This window comes from Prunus mume, linkage group LG6 (genome assembly GCF_029339155.1).
Source record: "Prunus mume cultivar Tortuosa linkage group LG6, ASM2933915v1, whole genome shotgun sequence".
In the NCBI taxonomy this organism is placed as follows: domain Eukaryota; kingdom Viridiplantae; phylum Streptophyta; class Magnoliopsida; order Rosales; family Rosaceae; genus Prunus; species Prunus mume.
The window spans coordinates 12,278,070-12,290,939 of NC_142703.1; the positions used below are offsets into that span (position 1 = coordinate 12,278,070).

The following is a 12,870-nucleotide window of genomic DNA, read 5'->3' on the forward strand; positions in this document are numbered from 1 at the left end:
TCCTCCAAGTTTATAAATTTGTCAGAATACACTTTTTTTGAATTTTCATTCAAAAAAAGTTTCAAATAAAGAAACTGAAATTTACAAATTCATGTCAGTTTCGAATCGCGTCGTTATGTAAAAGTTGTCAAACTTTTAACATCATTGCATGTCATTAAGATGAGGATAATTGAGGATGATGAAGATTCAAGAACACCACTACACACACCCCCATCAATTTTCACTTTCATCACAATGTCCTCGTCCCTTTCTGCATGACTGGCCACACAACCCAACTTTAAATGTTATGGAAAGAGAGGCAGTTGGTTGATAAGCTAGATCATATTGTAATTAGTTTAGCAATTGTACTAGCTGAGCTGACTTGACTATATGCACAAAGCTACAAAACGATCCAGGAAAATAAGCAAAGATGGAAAAAAGACAAGTGAAATAATTAGCCATGCCGTGTCGGTAGACAAAAATTCAAGCATTCACACACGGAAGAAAGAAAAGGGCACATGGGAGTGAGAGTGACAACACAATGACCCCCTCTTACACACTTTACGTACAAAGTTCCTGTTGATTTTTATGAGAGTCACAACACGTTACTCAGTAGGCACCCAATTTACACGTTTTTACGTACAAAGTTCTGATTTTATATTTTCTTTTACATGGGCAGGCCAAAGGCTTAACTGTACGAGAATTCCAACTTTGACTTTGCCAAGGAACAATATGTCCTTCAACTTAAAGAGTTTGTGATTTTTAACTGAGAGAAAAATAGATGTAAGTTTCTGACCCAAAAAAAAAAAAAAAAAAGATGTAAGTTGCAATAGAAAACAAAAGAAAAAGAAAAGATAATTGTGACATGACATTTCCTGATGCGAAGAAATTTCTTCGTTCCGGTCACGAGAGTTCTGGTCTTCCAAATTGAAGAGCAAAATAAATCAAAATCGGAGTTCATAAGCAAAATGAAATGAAAAGTAAAAAAAGAAAATTGCAATTGTTAGCTTCATTATATCTTAAGTATAAGGTACAAGTTTGAGCTGAATAATTTTTCGTAGGATTTGTTTGGGAGTACTTGATTTGTCCTTTTTAGAGGGGGAAGGTTTTATTACAAATGGTCCCTAAAGTTTGTGAAATTATCGTATTTTGTATTTTATGATTTTGTGACATTAATAGTCTTTAAGGTTAGGGATGTGGAGCATAGTTAGTAAAATACAGAACGAATAAAATACATACGTGTTTTATTCAGCAAAATTTTGGCAAGATATAACTGAAAAATTTGGCCACTATATCTTGCACAGGCAGATCCTAAAATTAGATAAATTAAGACGTCCCTAAGCCTCATAAGAGAAGGCTTGCAACACTCCAATAAAATTATCTTGCAAGGAAAGATCCTAAAATTATATAAATGTTTCTAACCACTTGAACTACAAATTCTTTGCTTAATAATCTCAACATCTTGGGCATACAACGGACAAATCCCACACTTTTATTATACAAAGCCAAAACGGAAATAGAGATTTCCCAAATCAATTTGGGAATGACAATTGCCCAACAAAATAACTAATTCTCTCTAAATATCCAACAAGAGAAAAAAAAAAAATCCACTTATTGAATGAAAATCACTAACATTCTGAACCCAAGTGCCAAGAGCCAAGTCTACTTTATATAAAAGTAAACTAAGTAACTATAGAATCACATATGAATAATAAAAGATATCTTAAAACTATCTAAATAAATAAAAAATAACAATATCTCATAAAATAACTAATTAAATAGTAAATATCTCTCTTCATCGACCCCTGTCCTCCTGCATCGTTACAGGAAAAGAAATTTTTGATTCCTTGTACAATATGAAAGGGTAGTTTAGTCATTCACCGAATAGAATCGCTAATGAAAAAGCTGAAAGAAACATAATAAAGTTTAAAAAATTATTAAAACCTACGAAAAATCGAAAAATGAAACCTCAAAGTATGGAAATTTCCAAGCATTGGGCTTTGTCTCCCAAACTTCTTCGTCGTTGGGTTTTGTTTGGAAGTTAGACTGAAAATCCAAGTTGGATTCAAAGAAGGGAAACCTTTGTTTATGGGTCGGGTCGGGTCCAATGACCTGATGGTGAAAGGAGTTGTGAGACGTGGCAAAAAATTCTAACCCTCACCCATCCGGCAACAACAGGCACACTCCGTCACCTTCATTCATCACTCCGAAACGACGGCGTATTACAGCTCATTCTCATGGTGCCGTACTTAAAACTCCAGACCCTCTCCTTCCTCCTCCTCCTTCTTCTTCCATCCATCTCCGCCAGTGCTGGTTCCCCAGTTTTATAGATTGAAGAAACACTGTAAAGAGATAGATTGAACAAGTGTACAAGGAAATCGGATTTCTTCCATGGTAGCGTGCCGCCGATAACTTTGCAAGTAAAGTAATCAACTTTATTTATGCTTTTTTCCTCCATGGTTGCAGTAATGACGTCGTAATTGAATCGATTCTGTTATGATTTTGGTTAACTTATTTGAGGCTTTTGATTTACAAAACCAATGCCCTAAATGTTGCAGCTGCTGATGTGAAAACATATTTGTTGATTGCTACTAGTGGAGGCTTAAACCAGCAAAGAAGAGGGGTGAGTTTCTTGATTGAGCTGTAGCTGCATATTAATCCAGTAGACGCCCATCTTAGTTTTCTTCCATTTGAGGCCTAACGTATCGTTCTAATATCTTCTTTTAAGGCTTAAAAGAAATTTAGTTTAAAGAACATTGTGGTTATGCATTCAGATTCCAAATGGCCTAATTTTGATTTGTTATTTCGTTTAGGCATCTGGTTATAAGTAGATCCTGTATAGGACTTGTTGAAAGGACTTTGTAACTTTTTCATTCCATGAGTGACAAGACTGGTTTGTAATCATGCATGTTTTTTCTGCTGATTCAGCATCTTGTGCTTCTTTCTTGATTCTGGTACAGATAACTGATGCTGTTGTTGCAGCTTATATCTTGAATGCTACTCTTGTTGTTCCCAAGCTGGACCAGAAATTATTTTGGAAGGATTCCAGGTCAGTTTCACCATATCACAGTTAAAAAACTACTGTCAAGGTCAATGTACGCAAAACAGTCAGTGGATTAATATTGTTATTCGGGTATTTGGTGCAGCAACTTTGATGAAATCTTTGATGTAGACTGGTTTATATCATCCCTGTCAAAAGATGTTGAAATCATTAAACAGCTTCCAACAAAGGGAGGAAAACCAATGAGTTCATTACCTTGCACGGTAATTCACGCGCCAACGGTAAAAAAAATTTGAATTACCGTGCGCTGGCGTCAGCGTGACGCCAGCGCTGACGTCAGCCACTGACAGCTCCAACGGGCGGGTGCCACGTGGCGCGACGGGGACTCTCCGATGGAATTTTTCCAGAAATCCGACGGTCCTCGTTTTTTTGGCTAAAAAAATTGCAAAAAAAATCGAAAAAAATCTGAATTTTTTTTTAAAAAATACCCAAAAATTCTGTATTTTTTCTCTATAAATACCTAACCATTTTATTTACTTTCCACACTAAAATCTTCATACAATTTCTTCTCCATCCCATATTTTTTACTCTTTACTCACATTATTCACTTTCCACACCAATTCTTCATACAAACTTTTCTCCTTCCAATTTTTTTGTTCATCTCCACTCACATTTTTCACTTCCACACCAATTCTCCATACAAACTCTTCTCCTTCAAATATTTTTTACTCTCTTTCTACTACTTTCCATTTGTATAAAAAAAAACAAATGGCATCTTCTATTGAAGTCGGAGGCTCGTGGTCAACGAATGAAGATATTGCGTTGTGTCAATCTTGGGTGAACATTAGTCATGACCCTATCACGGGTAATGAGATGAAGTTTCATCACATGTGGAGCAAAATTCATGGAGAATTTTGTCAAAGATCGGGTTCTATTCGGACCGAAATGGCGTTGTCTAGTAGATGGAAACTTCTTAATAAAGAGTTAGGGAAATGGAGAAATGCCTTGACAAAAGCAAAGGCGAACATTCAAAGCGGTCAAAATTTAACCGATGAGGTAAAATATTTATAATTGCCATTTTAATCAATTCAATGTCACTTTTTTTTTGCATATTCTATTTGTTTTTCTTGCATAATTTCTTTTTTCTTGGTGCACCTTTAATTTGTCTATATTTTCTTGCATAATCAATTTTATTTTTGCATTTCAAAATAGTTTATATTTTCTTGCATAATAATTTTTGTTTCTTGCACTTCCAATTATTTATTTTTAATAGATGGTACAAGCACAAATGTGGTTCGGTGCCATGGGGCAAGGCAAAAAAAGTTTCGTGCATTTCCAATGTTGGGAAATTGTGAAGGATTGTTCGAGATTCAAAATTATTCCCACCGGTCCGCCGGTTGTGATGAATGAGACGCCACTCCACGATTCAACATCAACCGATTCTCCATTGGACTCCCCAATGGAAACGGAGTCACCATTTGTGCCACGTCCGCCAAGACCTATTGGGAGAAAGGCGGCAAAGGCCAAGAGAGGGGCCACTTCGACCAATGATTGTGTACAATTATTGGAGCATATAGCTAAGAGCGCCTCACTAAGAATGGAGAGAGACTTGAAAAGAGATGAAATGGACAAGGCACGAGAGGAAGCATTTGTTCTCCAACAACAAATGGCACAAGAAAAAGACATAGAGGATAGAGAGATTAAAATCATGGCTATGGATACGAGCCATATGTCTCCCGAAACAAAGGCTTATTGGAAGCAACGACGAAGAGATGTCATGAGGAAAAAACTTTTCAATGACGACGGACCTAGCAATACGGATTGGTTAAATGATGAAAACCATTAGGAAGCAATTGAAACACCTTTGCCATATGTTGTATTGTTGTATTGTTGTATTATCCTTTAAGTTGTTGTATTGTTGTATTTTCCTTTCATTTGTTGTGTTGTTCCCTTATCCTTTAATTTGTTGTATTGTTCCCTTTTTATTCAATCAAAAAAGCATTAAATTAAATGACTATTTATTAAAAATATTTGAGCATCAAAACAAATATTAATTCAAAAAAACCTTCATTGATTGCAAACAACACACAAAACAAACCATACATAAAAGCATAATAATAAAAAGCCTAATTCCAAAAAAAAAACCACACACAAAATGAAGCATAATTAAAAACAAGGCATAATTCCAAACAAAGCACTAATCTTGACTTCATCCATTGTGATTGCCTTTCATCTCCCACAAGTGCTCGATCAAGTCACGTTGACGTATCTCGTGAACATATGAAGATTGCATTTCTTGATACCGATCAATCATGGGGTTGTTGAATTGACCATCCCGAAGTATTGGTTCGGGCTCCAGTGGTAGTCCATTTGGTCCAATCGGCCTTTCATATATTCTTGTTAACGATGTGTTCATTGGATCGGGTTCAAACACCTCTTGAGCATCATAGTCATACTCATCCTCCACAATCATGTTGTGAAGGATGATGCAAGTCATCATAATACTCCGCAGCACCTCCTCATCTAGCATCCGAGCAGCACCTCTAATAATTGCCCAACGAGCTTGCAAGATACCGAAACACCTCTCCACGTCTTTCCTGTAACCTTCTTGAAAGGAAGCAAAGTTTCTTTCCTTCTCGGATTGGGGATTCGGAACTGTTTTCACGAATGTCGTCCACCTAGGATAAATTCCGTCGGAAAGGTAGTACGCACCAGAGTAAACGGTATTGTTGATTTGGTACGTGACTTGGGGGGAATGACCTCGCAGATACCTCATCGAACACCGGGGATTGACCAAGGACATTGAGGTCATTCTGAGAACCGGCAACCCCGAAGAAGGCATGCCAAACCCAACAATCGAATGAAGCTACGGCCTCCAAAATTATACTTTTTTGGCCCTTCCGATTCCCGTACTCCCTTGCCAAGCAAGAGGATGCTTCTTCCACTGCATACAATCGATGCTTCCAATCATTCCTGGAAACCTCGGGCCTCGCCTTTTTGTAGAAGCCGTTGCAGGTCTCTTGGCGTTGGTTTGCGAAGGTACTCCCTCGTGTACAAATTTTCCACTGCATCACAAAATCTCACCAAGCACTCTAGGACAGTAGATTTTCCCATCCTTGCAATCTCATCCACCTGCTCTGCAGATGCCCCATAAGCAAGCATCCGCAGCATTTTGCTCCGGATAAGACCTACACTCCAACAAAGATCATGCTTTTGAATGAAGTATGTGTCGTAATTACAAATATCATGCATGATTTTTGGAACAAATGTGGTTGCATTCTATATCTTTCTCGAAACTTAGAAGCAGGATATAACGGATTTGGGATAAAATAATCCTCCATGAGATTCTTACCCCGAGACTCCTATGTCTGTCCACATTCGGGGCACGAGGACGACGGTTTTGCCTTGATTGATCCATCATACACACCGCTGCTGCAAGCAGTAGTTCCTCTTCTTCATCGGCTTCCCGATCTTCTTCAGACGTCTACGCCTTGTTTCTTCCCTTTGTTTCTGTTGCCTCTCCAACACCCTCAACAAGTTTGACATTGAGAGTAGAATGTGTTTTCTACAATCTGAGAAATGAAGGAATAGATAAGAGATGGTGTGAGGGGTTTGAAAATCAGGTATAGTTTATAGACGGATTTAGAAGATTGAGATGACACGTGGCACAATTTGAGAGGATGAAAATCTTATCAAAAATCTGAGATTAAATTTTTAAAAAAATATCTGAAAATGTTATCTGACATTTGACACGTGGCACATTTGTAGAGGGTGAAAATCTTATCAAAAATCTGAGATTAATTTTTTTAAAAATATCTGAAAATGTTATCTGACATTTGACACGTGGCACAATTGTAGAGGGTGAAAATCTTATCTAAAATCTGAGATTAAAATTTTTTAAAAATATCTGAAAATGTTATCTAACATTTGACACATGGCACAATTTTAAAAGGAATTTTCTTTGAATAATTTTTATTAAAATCTAAAATACTGAAAATTAACTACGAAACTTTAAATGCCGTTTTGGAAGGCCAAACGACCTCAAAATGCCAAAATCCATCATACATCACGGCCAAGTGTGAGTTTGACTCGTGGCGTCGTTCCTTTCCGAAATGGTATTTTGCGTCCTAATCTGAGCTCGGACGACAAATCTGCAAATTCCCACTACGTCCTTTTTCTAACTCAAGCGATAAAATCTGACATTTGTTCTACATCAGACGTGGCACAATTTTAGAGGGTGAAAATCTTATCCGAAAATTTAATTACAAAAGATTATCAAAATTAATGGTTTAAACTATAAAAAAATTGAAAATAAAGTACAATGAATAGTAATTGCCTTAGACTTGCCTAGACTTTGCCCTTGTGGGTGGAACAGCAAATCTGACACTATTCACGTGAATAATGCTGCTTGCCCTTGCAGACTTTGCCCTTGTGGGTGGAGATGCTCTTATAGTCATAGTCACTCCGTACGGTGAAGTCAACATTGACCTCAGTAACAAGTTTGTAAAACGCAGTGGGGCTTTCAGCTCCCTTTACAACTTCTTCAAAGACATTATTATACCACCACACAAACACCTCATCACCAAAAAATAACTTCCTTCTAAAGACCCTTTTATGGCGCAGACTACACAAAGGATGGTTGACTTCATCGCTTTCACCATTACTAGTTTTGAAGTTGTACTTGCATCCAATGTTCAGATAACCTGTAGCAGCAGCAACAACAAGAGATAGAGCGAAACCCAAGAAATCTGTGCTAAACCAATCACGAGGAAGCTCAATCTTTATTGAACATCCCTCACTTTTATGGCTGAACCAATTTGGAATTTCATTCCCACAACATCTAATGCCAACCAAAGATTCCTGTACCATGGATATGGATATCATAGTTATTAAACTCATGAAACAAAAACAACTTCTTCAACAGAAGAGAGAGAGAGAGAGAGAGAGAGAGAGAGAGAGAGAGAGAGACCTTATTTGAATCATATGATGCTTTTTCAATTTTGTCTTCTTTAAACTTTGACGACGCAGTTGCCACCCGCATAATTCTGAGCTGTGCATCACCCATTATGTTGCTTCGTGCATTCTCTTCCAACCTTCCGCAACCAGAAAATATATGTTTCTCATGAAGCCCTTGAAAAAATATATTCTTCCCAACCTTGTGCGAGTGCAGTGCTTGAACTTGACACTGTCTTCAGTGACGTGCAGCCATCTGCGTCAAGAAATTGAAGCAATGGGGGGAGCTCTGGTAAAGATTCAAGGCTCTTGCAATTATAGAGGAACAGGCGAGACAACTGAGCAGCTTGTTTGATGCTTGCAGGTAAGCTCTTAATTTTGGAGCAACTCAAATCTAACACTTGTAATGAGGTTAAGCAAAAGAGCTCATCGGGGACAACCTCAAGGTTCTTGCAGTTGTGGAGATCTAATTCTCGAAGCGCAACTAGATTTCTAATTGATGGGGGTAGCTCTTTAACCGCTGTATCTGATAAATTTAGAAACTCTAGATATTCCATAACCTCCGAGATTTCTGGGAAGTTTTGAAAGTTAGAACAATCCTCGAGATTAAGTCTCTTCAAAGATTTCAACTTCCAAATGTTCGTTGGGAGACTCACAAGACTTTTGCAATTGATTAGTTGAATTGCAGTGAGACCAACGGCAGACTCTATTGATGCATTCCTCAATTCTTTTATTGTTGAACCAATCAAATCTAGCTCTGTTGTATCCCTGGGAAGCTCCCAAAACTCGCAAAGAGATTTGCAGCCGATTAGACTAAAAGAACCCGAGAGTTTCAGCTTACAACTATTGCTTGGAAGACTCTTAAGATGTCCACAATATTTAATATTTAAGCGAGATAATTTTTTGTGAGACCAAACTGATGAAGGCAATTCCTCTATTGCTGTCTCAGACAAATCTAAAAATTCAAGATTGCACGGCATCTCAGGAAGATTTTTGAGATTTTTGCACCGACTAAGGTCAAGATAAGTAAGCTTGTCAAGATGTCGAAAATACAAAGGAATTTCAACCAAACTTCCACAGCTTTTCAGATCTATATGTTCAATTTGTTTACTCTGAGAGAGATCTGGGACTTTAGTTAGATGCATGCAGCCTTCAAGATTGATCCATTTCAAGTTCACAAGAGGACTCTGTAACAAATTAAACAAGAATTAATAACTTAGCTTGCAGATTATTACTTTCTAGGCCACATGTTATACAAGAACTAAAATAAGCATATATAATATACCTGGTCTTCATTCCAAAGTTGCCCCACAACTTTGCTGTACCGCATTTCAAGGACAACAAGATTTTGAGCAGAAAATTTTGATGGCAAAGATTTCAAAGGATATCTCTTCCAGTCAAGATATCTGAGAGAATTTGGAAGACCTAGAGAACCAATTAATGAAGTTGCGAGGTCCTCAAAAGAAAAGACACGTAGCCATCTCAGTTCACGCATCTTTTCGAAGTTTGCATATTCTATCTCACGCCAGTAAATGGATATGGCTTGAACATGTCCATCGCTCTGACAATCAAGAGCAACAATATAAATGTAAAATATAATATACAAAAAAAGTATAATCAAAATTACATTTGTAGGAATAATCTGACTTGTTTATTGAAAATGTGAATAATTAAACTACCTGGTTATTTGCTAATAATTGATTGACATCCTTTGCCATGAGTAACCTACTGCCTTGTTCTTGAGCAATTGCCTTACCCATTTCTTCCACCAAATCATGCATCTCTAGCCATTCCTCGCCAAAATGTGAATATGAAATTGATATGAGAGACCTATCAATAAGATCATTGATTCCCACTTCCACAAAGAAACCACGAATTTCTAATAATTCTTTTACATAATTCGTCCTATAGCCTTTATAAAAACATGCTATATCAAGAAATATCTCCTTCTCATTTTTTTCTAATCCATCATAACTTATTCTCAACACTTTCTCGATTTCTTTGCTTGGAAATTGTTTCAATTTTTTCCATTGATCTTCCCACTCTTGTTTGCTCTTGCAACGATGGAGTAAGGAGCCCATAACTTTAAGAGCTAATGGAATGCCCTGAATATACTTTACCACCTCTCTTGACAACTCACTATAATCTGTTGTTGGAGGCTTTGCATGCGAATAAAAGAGCCGAAGAGCGTCATCAGAACCTAATCCCTCAACGCTGAATATCTTCGCCTGGTCAACTTTTAGCTCAAGTAGGCCTTTATCTCTAGCAGTTATAATGATTCGACTTCCTTGGCAAAACTGATCATGATCACCAACAAGAACTTCTAGTTGTTCTCGAGCATTCACATCATCAAGAACAATGAGCGCCTTTGTACGCCTGAGCCTATCTTGAATAAGAGGTGGTATAGACGGAGTGTTGATACTTACATCTTTATCCTTTAATAAGTCACGAACAAGTGTATTTCGCAAGTCATTTAGTCCATCCGTTTTTTCTGATTTCTCCCTGACATTTGCAAGAAAACAACAAGCTTCAAATTTTGAGGACTGCCACTGCCTGTGAAATACAGCATCAGCAAGCGTGGTCTTGCCAATACCACCCATGCCCCAAATACCTACACAGCAAACACCTGGTGAATCCAAGCATAATAACGACTCAATTTGCTCAATTTTCTTTTCAATTCCAAGCAGACCCTTTAAATCACATGATGATTTATGAATCAATTTTGTCCAAATATCGTCCACAACTTTCTTAACTAAAGCAGACTCAGACCTGGCATATATGATCACGGACAAACAGACAGTTAGTTAGTATGTCTGCGAAATGAAATAGTCACAAGAAGAAATCAAAATATAAGTTACAGAATTAGTTACTCTGTTTTTTCTGAATCATCAAACCCAGATAGATTGGCTGCTTTTGTCAACGCATCCCTCCACTTGTGCACCTTGTCGATATTATTGTCCTTGAAGCGTTTTTCATGTTGACGAAATGCAAGCTCATAATTCCCCTTTCGATTTCGTACATCTGATGGACTGATGTCGTAAAAAAATGGGTACAACCAACTGGCCTTTTTTTTCTTTGCATTCTAGAATATGCACAAGTTCATCCAGACACCAAGTGGAAGAAGCATAGTTTTTTGAGAAAATGATTACCGAAATCGTAGATCTCTCGATTGCTTCGAGGAGGGCAGGCGCAATTTCATCTCCTCTCACAAGCCTGTAATCTATGTAGGTTTCGATTTTCTGCCTACATAAAGCATCATGAAGATGGCTGGTAAAAGTAAGACGGGTGTCCTCTCCTCTGAAGCTAATAAACACATCATACTTTTCTTGAAGAGGTGGGATATCAGTATCAGCAGCAGCAGCAGAAGAAGATGAAGAACTAGGAGAAGAAGAAGATGTTAATGATCTGAAGCACGTGATGAAAACTTGAAAGAACTCCATGCACTCCATATCTCTCTCTTTTTCTGAATGCACCAGATCTATAGTTATGTTTGTGAGTATTTAGATGAATAGAAAGCAGTTGCTTCACCAGACTAAGCTACAAAACAACTGTTCTAGTTGAAGTGACTTGACAAGCACTGTCGGTGGACGAAAATTCAATCATTCACACACTGAAGAAAGGAAAGGCCTGCTTTGAAAGTAGAAGAAGAAGAAAGGAAAGATGATGGATGGGATAAATTAAGGGTTGCAGCTGAGGAGCCAATTAAGCAAGCGAGAGAGAGGGGGAGAGAGGGGTAGAAAGCAGTTGCTTGCAGAGACTAAGCTAGATCAGATTTTATTTTGGCAATTGTTCTAGTTGACTTGACTTGGCTATGTGCAGAAAGCTACAAACAAAACGATCAGCCACCGAAAAATACAAGTAAAATAATTACCCAAGCATTTGCACTGTCGGCGGATAAAATTTCAAGCATTCACACACTGAAGAAAGAAAAGGGCCCCTCTTGACACGCGTTACGTACAAACTTCTGCTCTCAACACAATGGCCCCTCCTTCTCCCAAACTCCTTTGTCTCAATCATTTGCCATTGTTCGATCAAGTATCTTTCAATAAAATATATGCACAAACGATCCAGGAAAATCAATAGAGATTAAAAGATAAAAAAGTGAAGTGAAGGAGATTTGACCAAGAACTTTCGTGCATTCAAATCAAGAAATATAGCATCCTAATGCAAGGAAATTTCCTAGTAGTAATGGACTTTTTCTAGTCATTCCACTCGTCCACTATTTAGTAATATATCAAAAGACTCAAGTTTAGATTAAATCGCATTGGTAATATACTAATTAAGCAGTTTGGAAAGAAAGAGAATAGAAAGCAATTGCTCTAGTTGACGTGACTTGACCATGTGCACAAAGCTACAAAACAATTGCTACAAAACAATCCAGGAAAAAAGACAAGTGAAATAATTAGGCAAGGAAATTCAAGCTTTCATACACTGAAGAAAGGAAGGGGCACATATGGGAGTGGCAGCACAATGGACCCCCTTATACTCGCTTTACGTACAAACTTCTGCTTTTGAAGATAAAAAAGTACAAACAATCAATAGAGATTAAAAGATTAAAAAGTAAAGTGAAGGAGATTTGACCAAGAACTTTCGTGCATTCAAACCAAGAAATAAAGAACCCTAATGCAAGGAAATTTTCTAGTGATGGAATTGTTCTAGTCATTCCATCGTCCACTATTTAGTATTATATAAAAAGACAGATAAGAAAGACTCAAGTTTAGATAAAAAGAAAGTTGATTTTTATTTTTTTATGAGTTATAAGTGATGGCTTTTTTCTTTTAAATAAAATCCATCCTTGCTAAGAAACTTAAAACAAGAAATCTCTACTTCTATAATGATTCAAAACTATGGGATCGAGGAATGAAATAAAGATACAATTAAGAACTAGGAGAGCTGTCATTTAAGGAATTAGAGTTGTCATGTCACAAAACCAAGTT

At 37.3% G+C, this 12,870-nt stretch overlaps 1 protein-coding gene and 1 long non-coding RNA gene across 3 annotated transcripts; one reads left to right on the plus strand and one right to left on the minus strand.

The window, feature by feature from the left end:
* Positions 1-1,998: 1,998 nt before the first annotated feature.
* Positions 1,999-4,938, plus strand: LOC148916094 (uncharacterized). 2 transcript variants are annotated; one of them, XR_016128028.1, is made up of 5 exons: positions 1,999-2,399; positions 2,538-2,602; positions 2,940-3,028; positions 3,126-4,036; positions 4,254-4,938. It is a non-coding gene; the product is annotated as an uncharacterized LOC148916094 (long non-coding RNA). The 2 variants fall into 2 exon arrangements; XR_016128029.1 differs by having other exon boundaries at positions 2,000-2,399; positions 2,962-3,028; positions 4,254-4,937.
* A 2,314-nt stretch (positions 4,939-7,252) lies between these two features.
* LOC103334945 (TMV resistance protein N-like) lies at positions 7,253-10,533 on the minus strand. Its single transcript, XM_089054811.1, has 4 exons — positions 9,613-10,533; positions 9,219-9,494; positions 7,950-9,120; positions 7,253-7,840 (listed from the first exon to the last, which is right to left on the minus strand). Exons 1-3 carry the CDS (start codon positions 10,531-10,533, stop codon positions 8,101-8,103), a joined length of 2,217 nt encoding a protein of 738 aa, XP_088910937.1. The 3' UTR covers positions 7,253-7,840; positions 7,950-8,100.
* Positions 10,534-12,870: the final 2,337 nt, after the last annotated feature.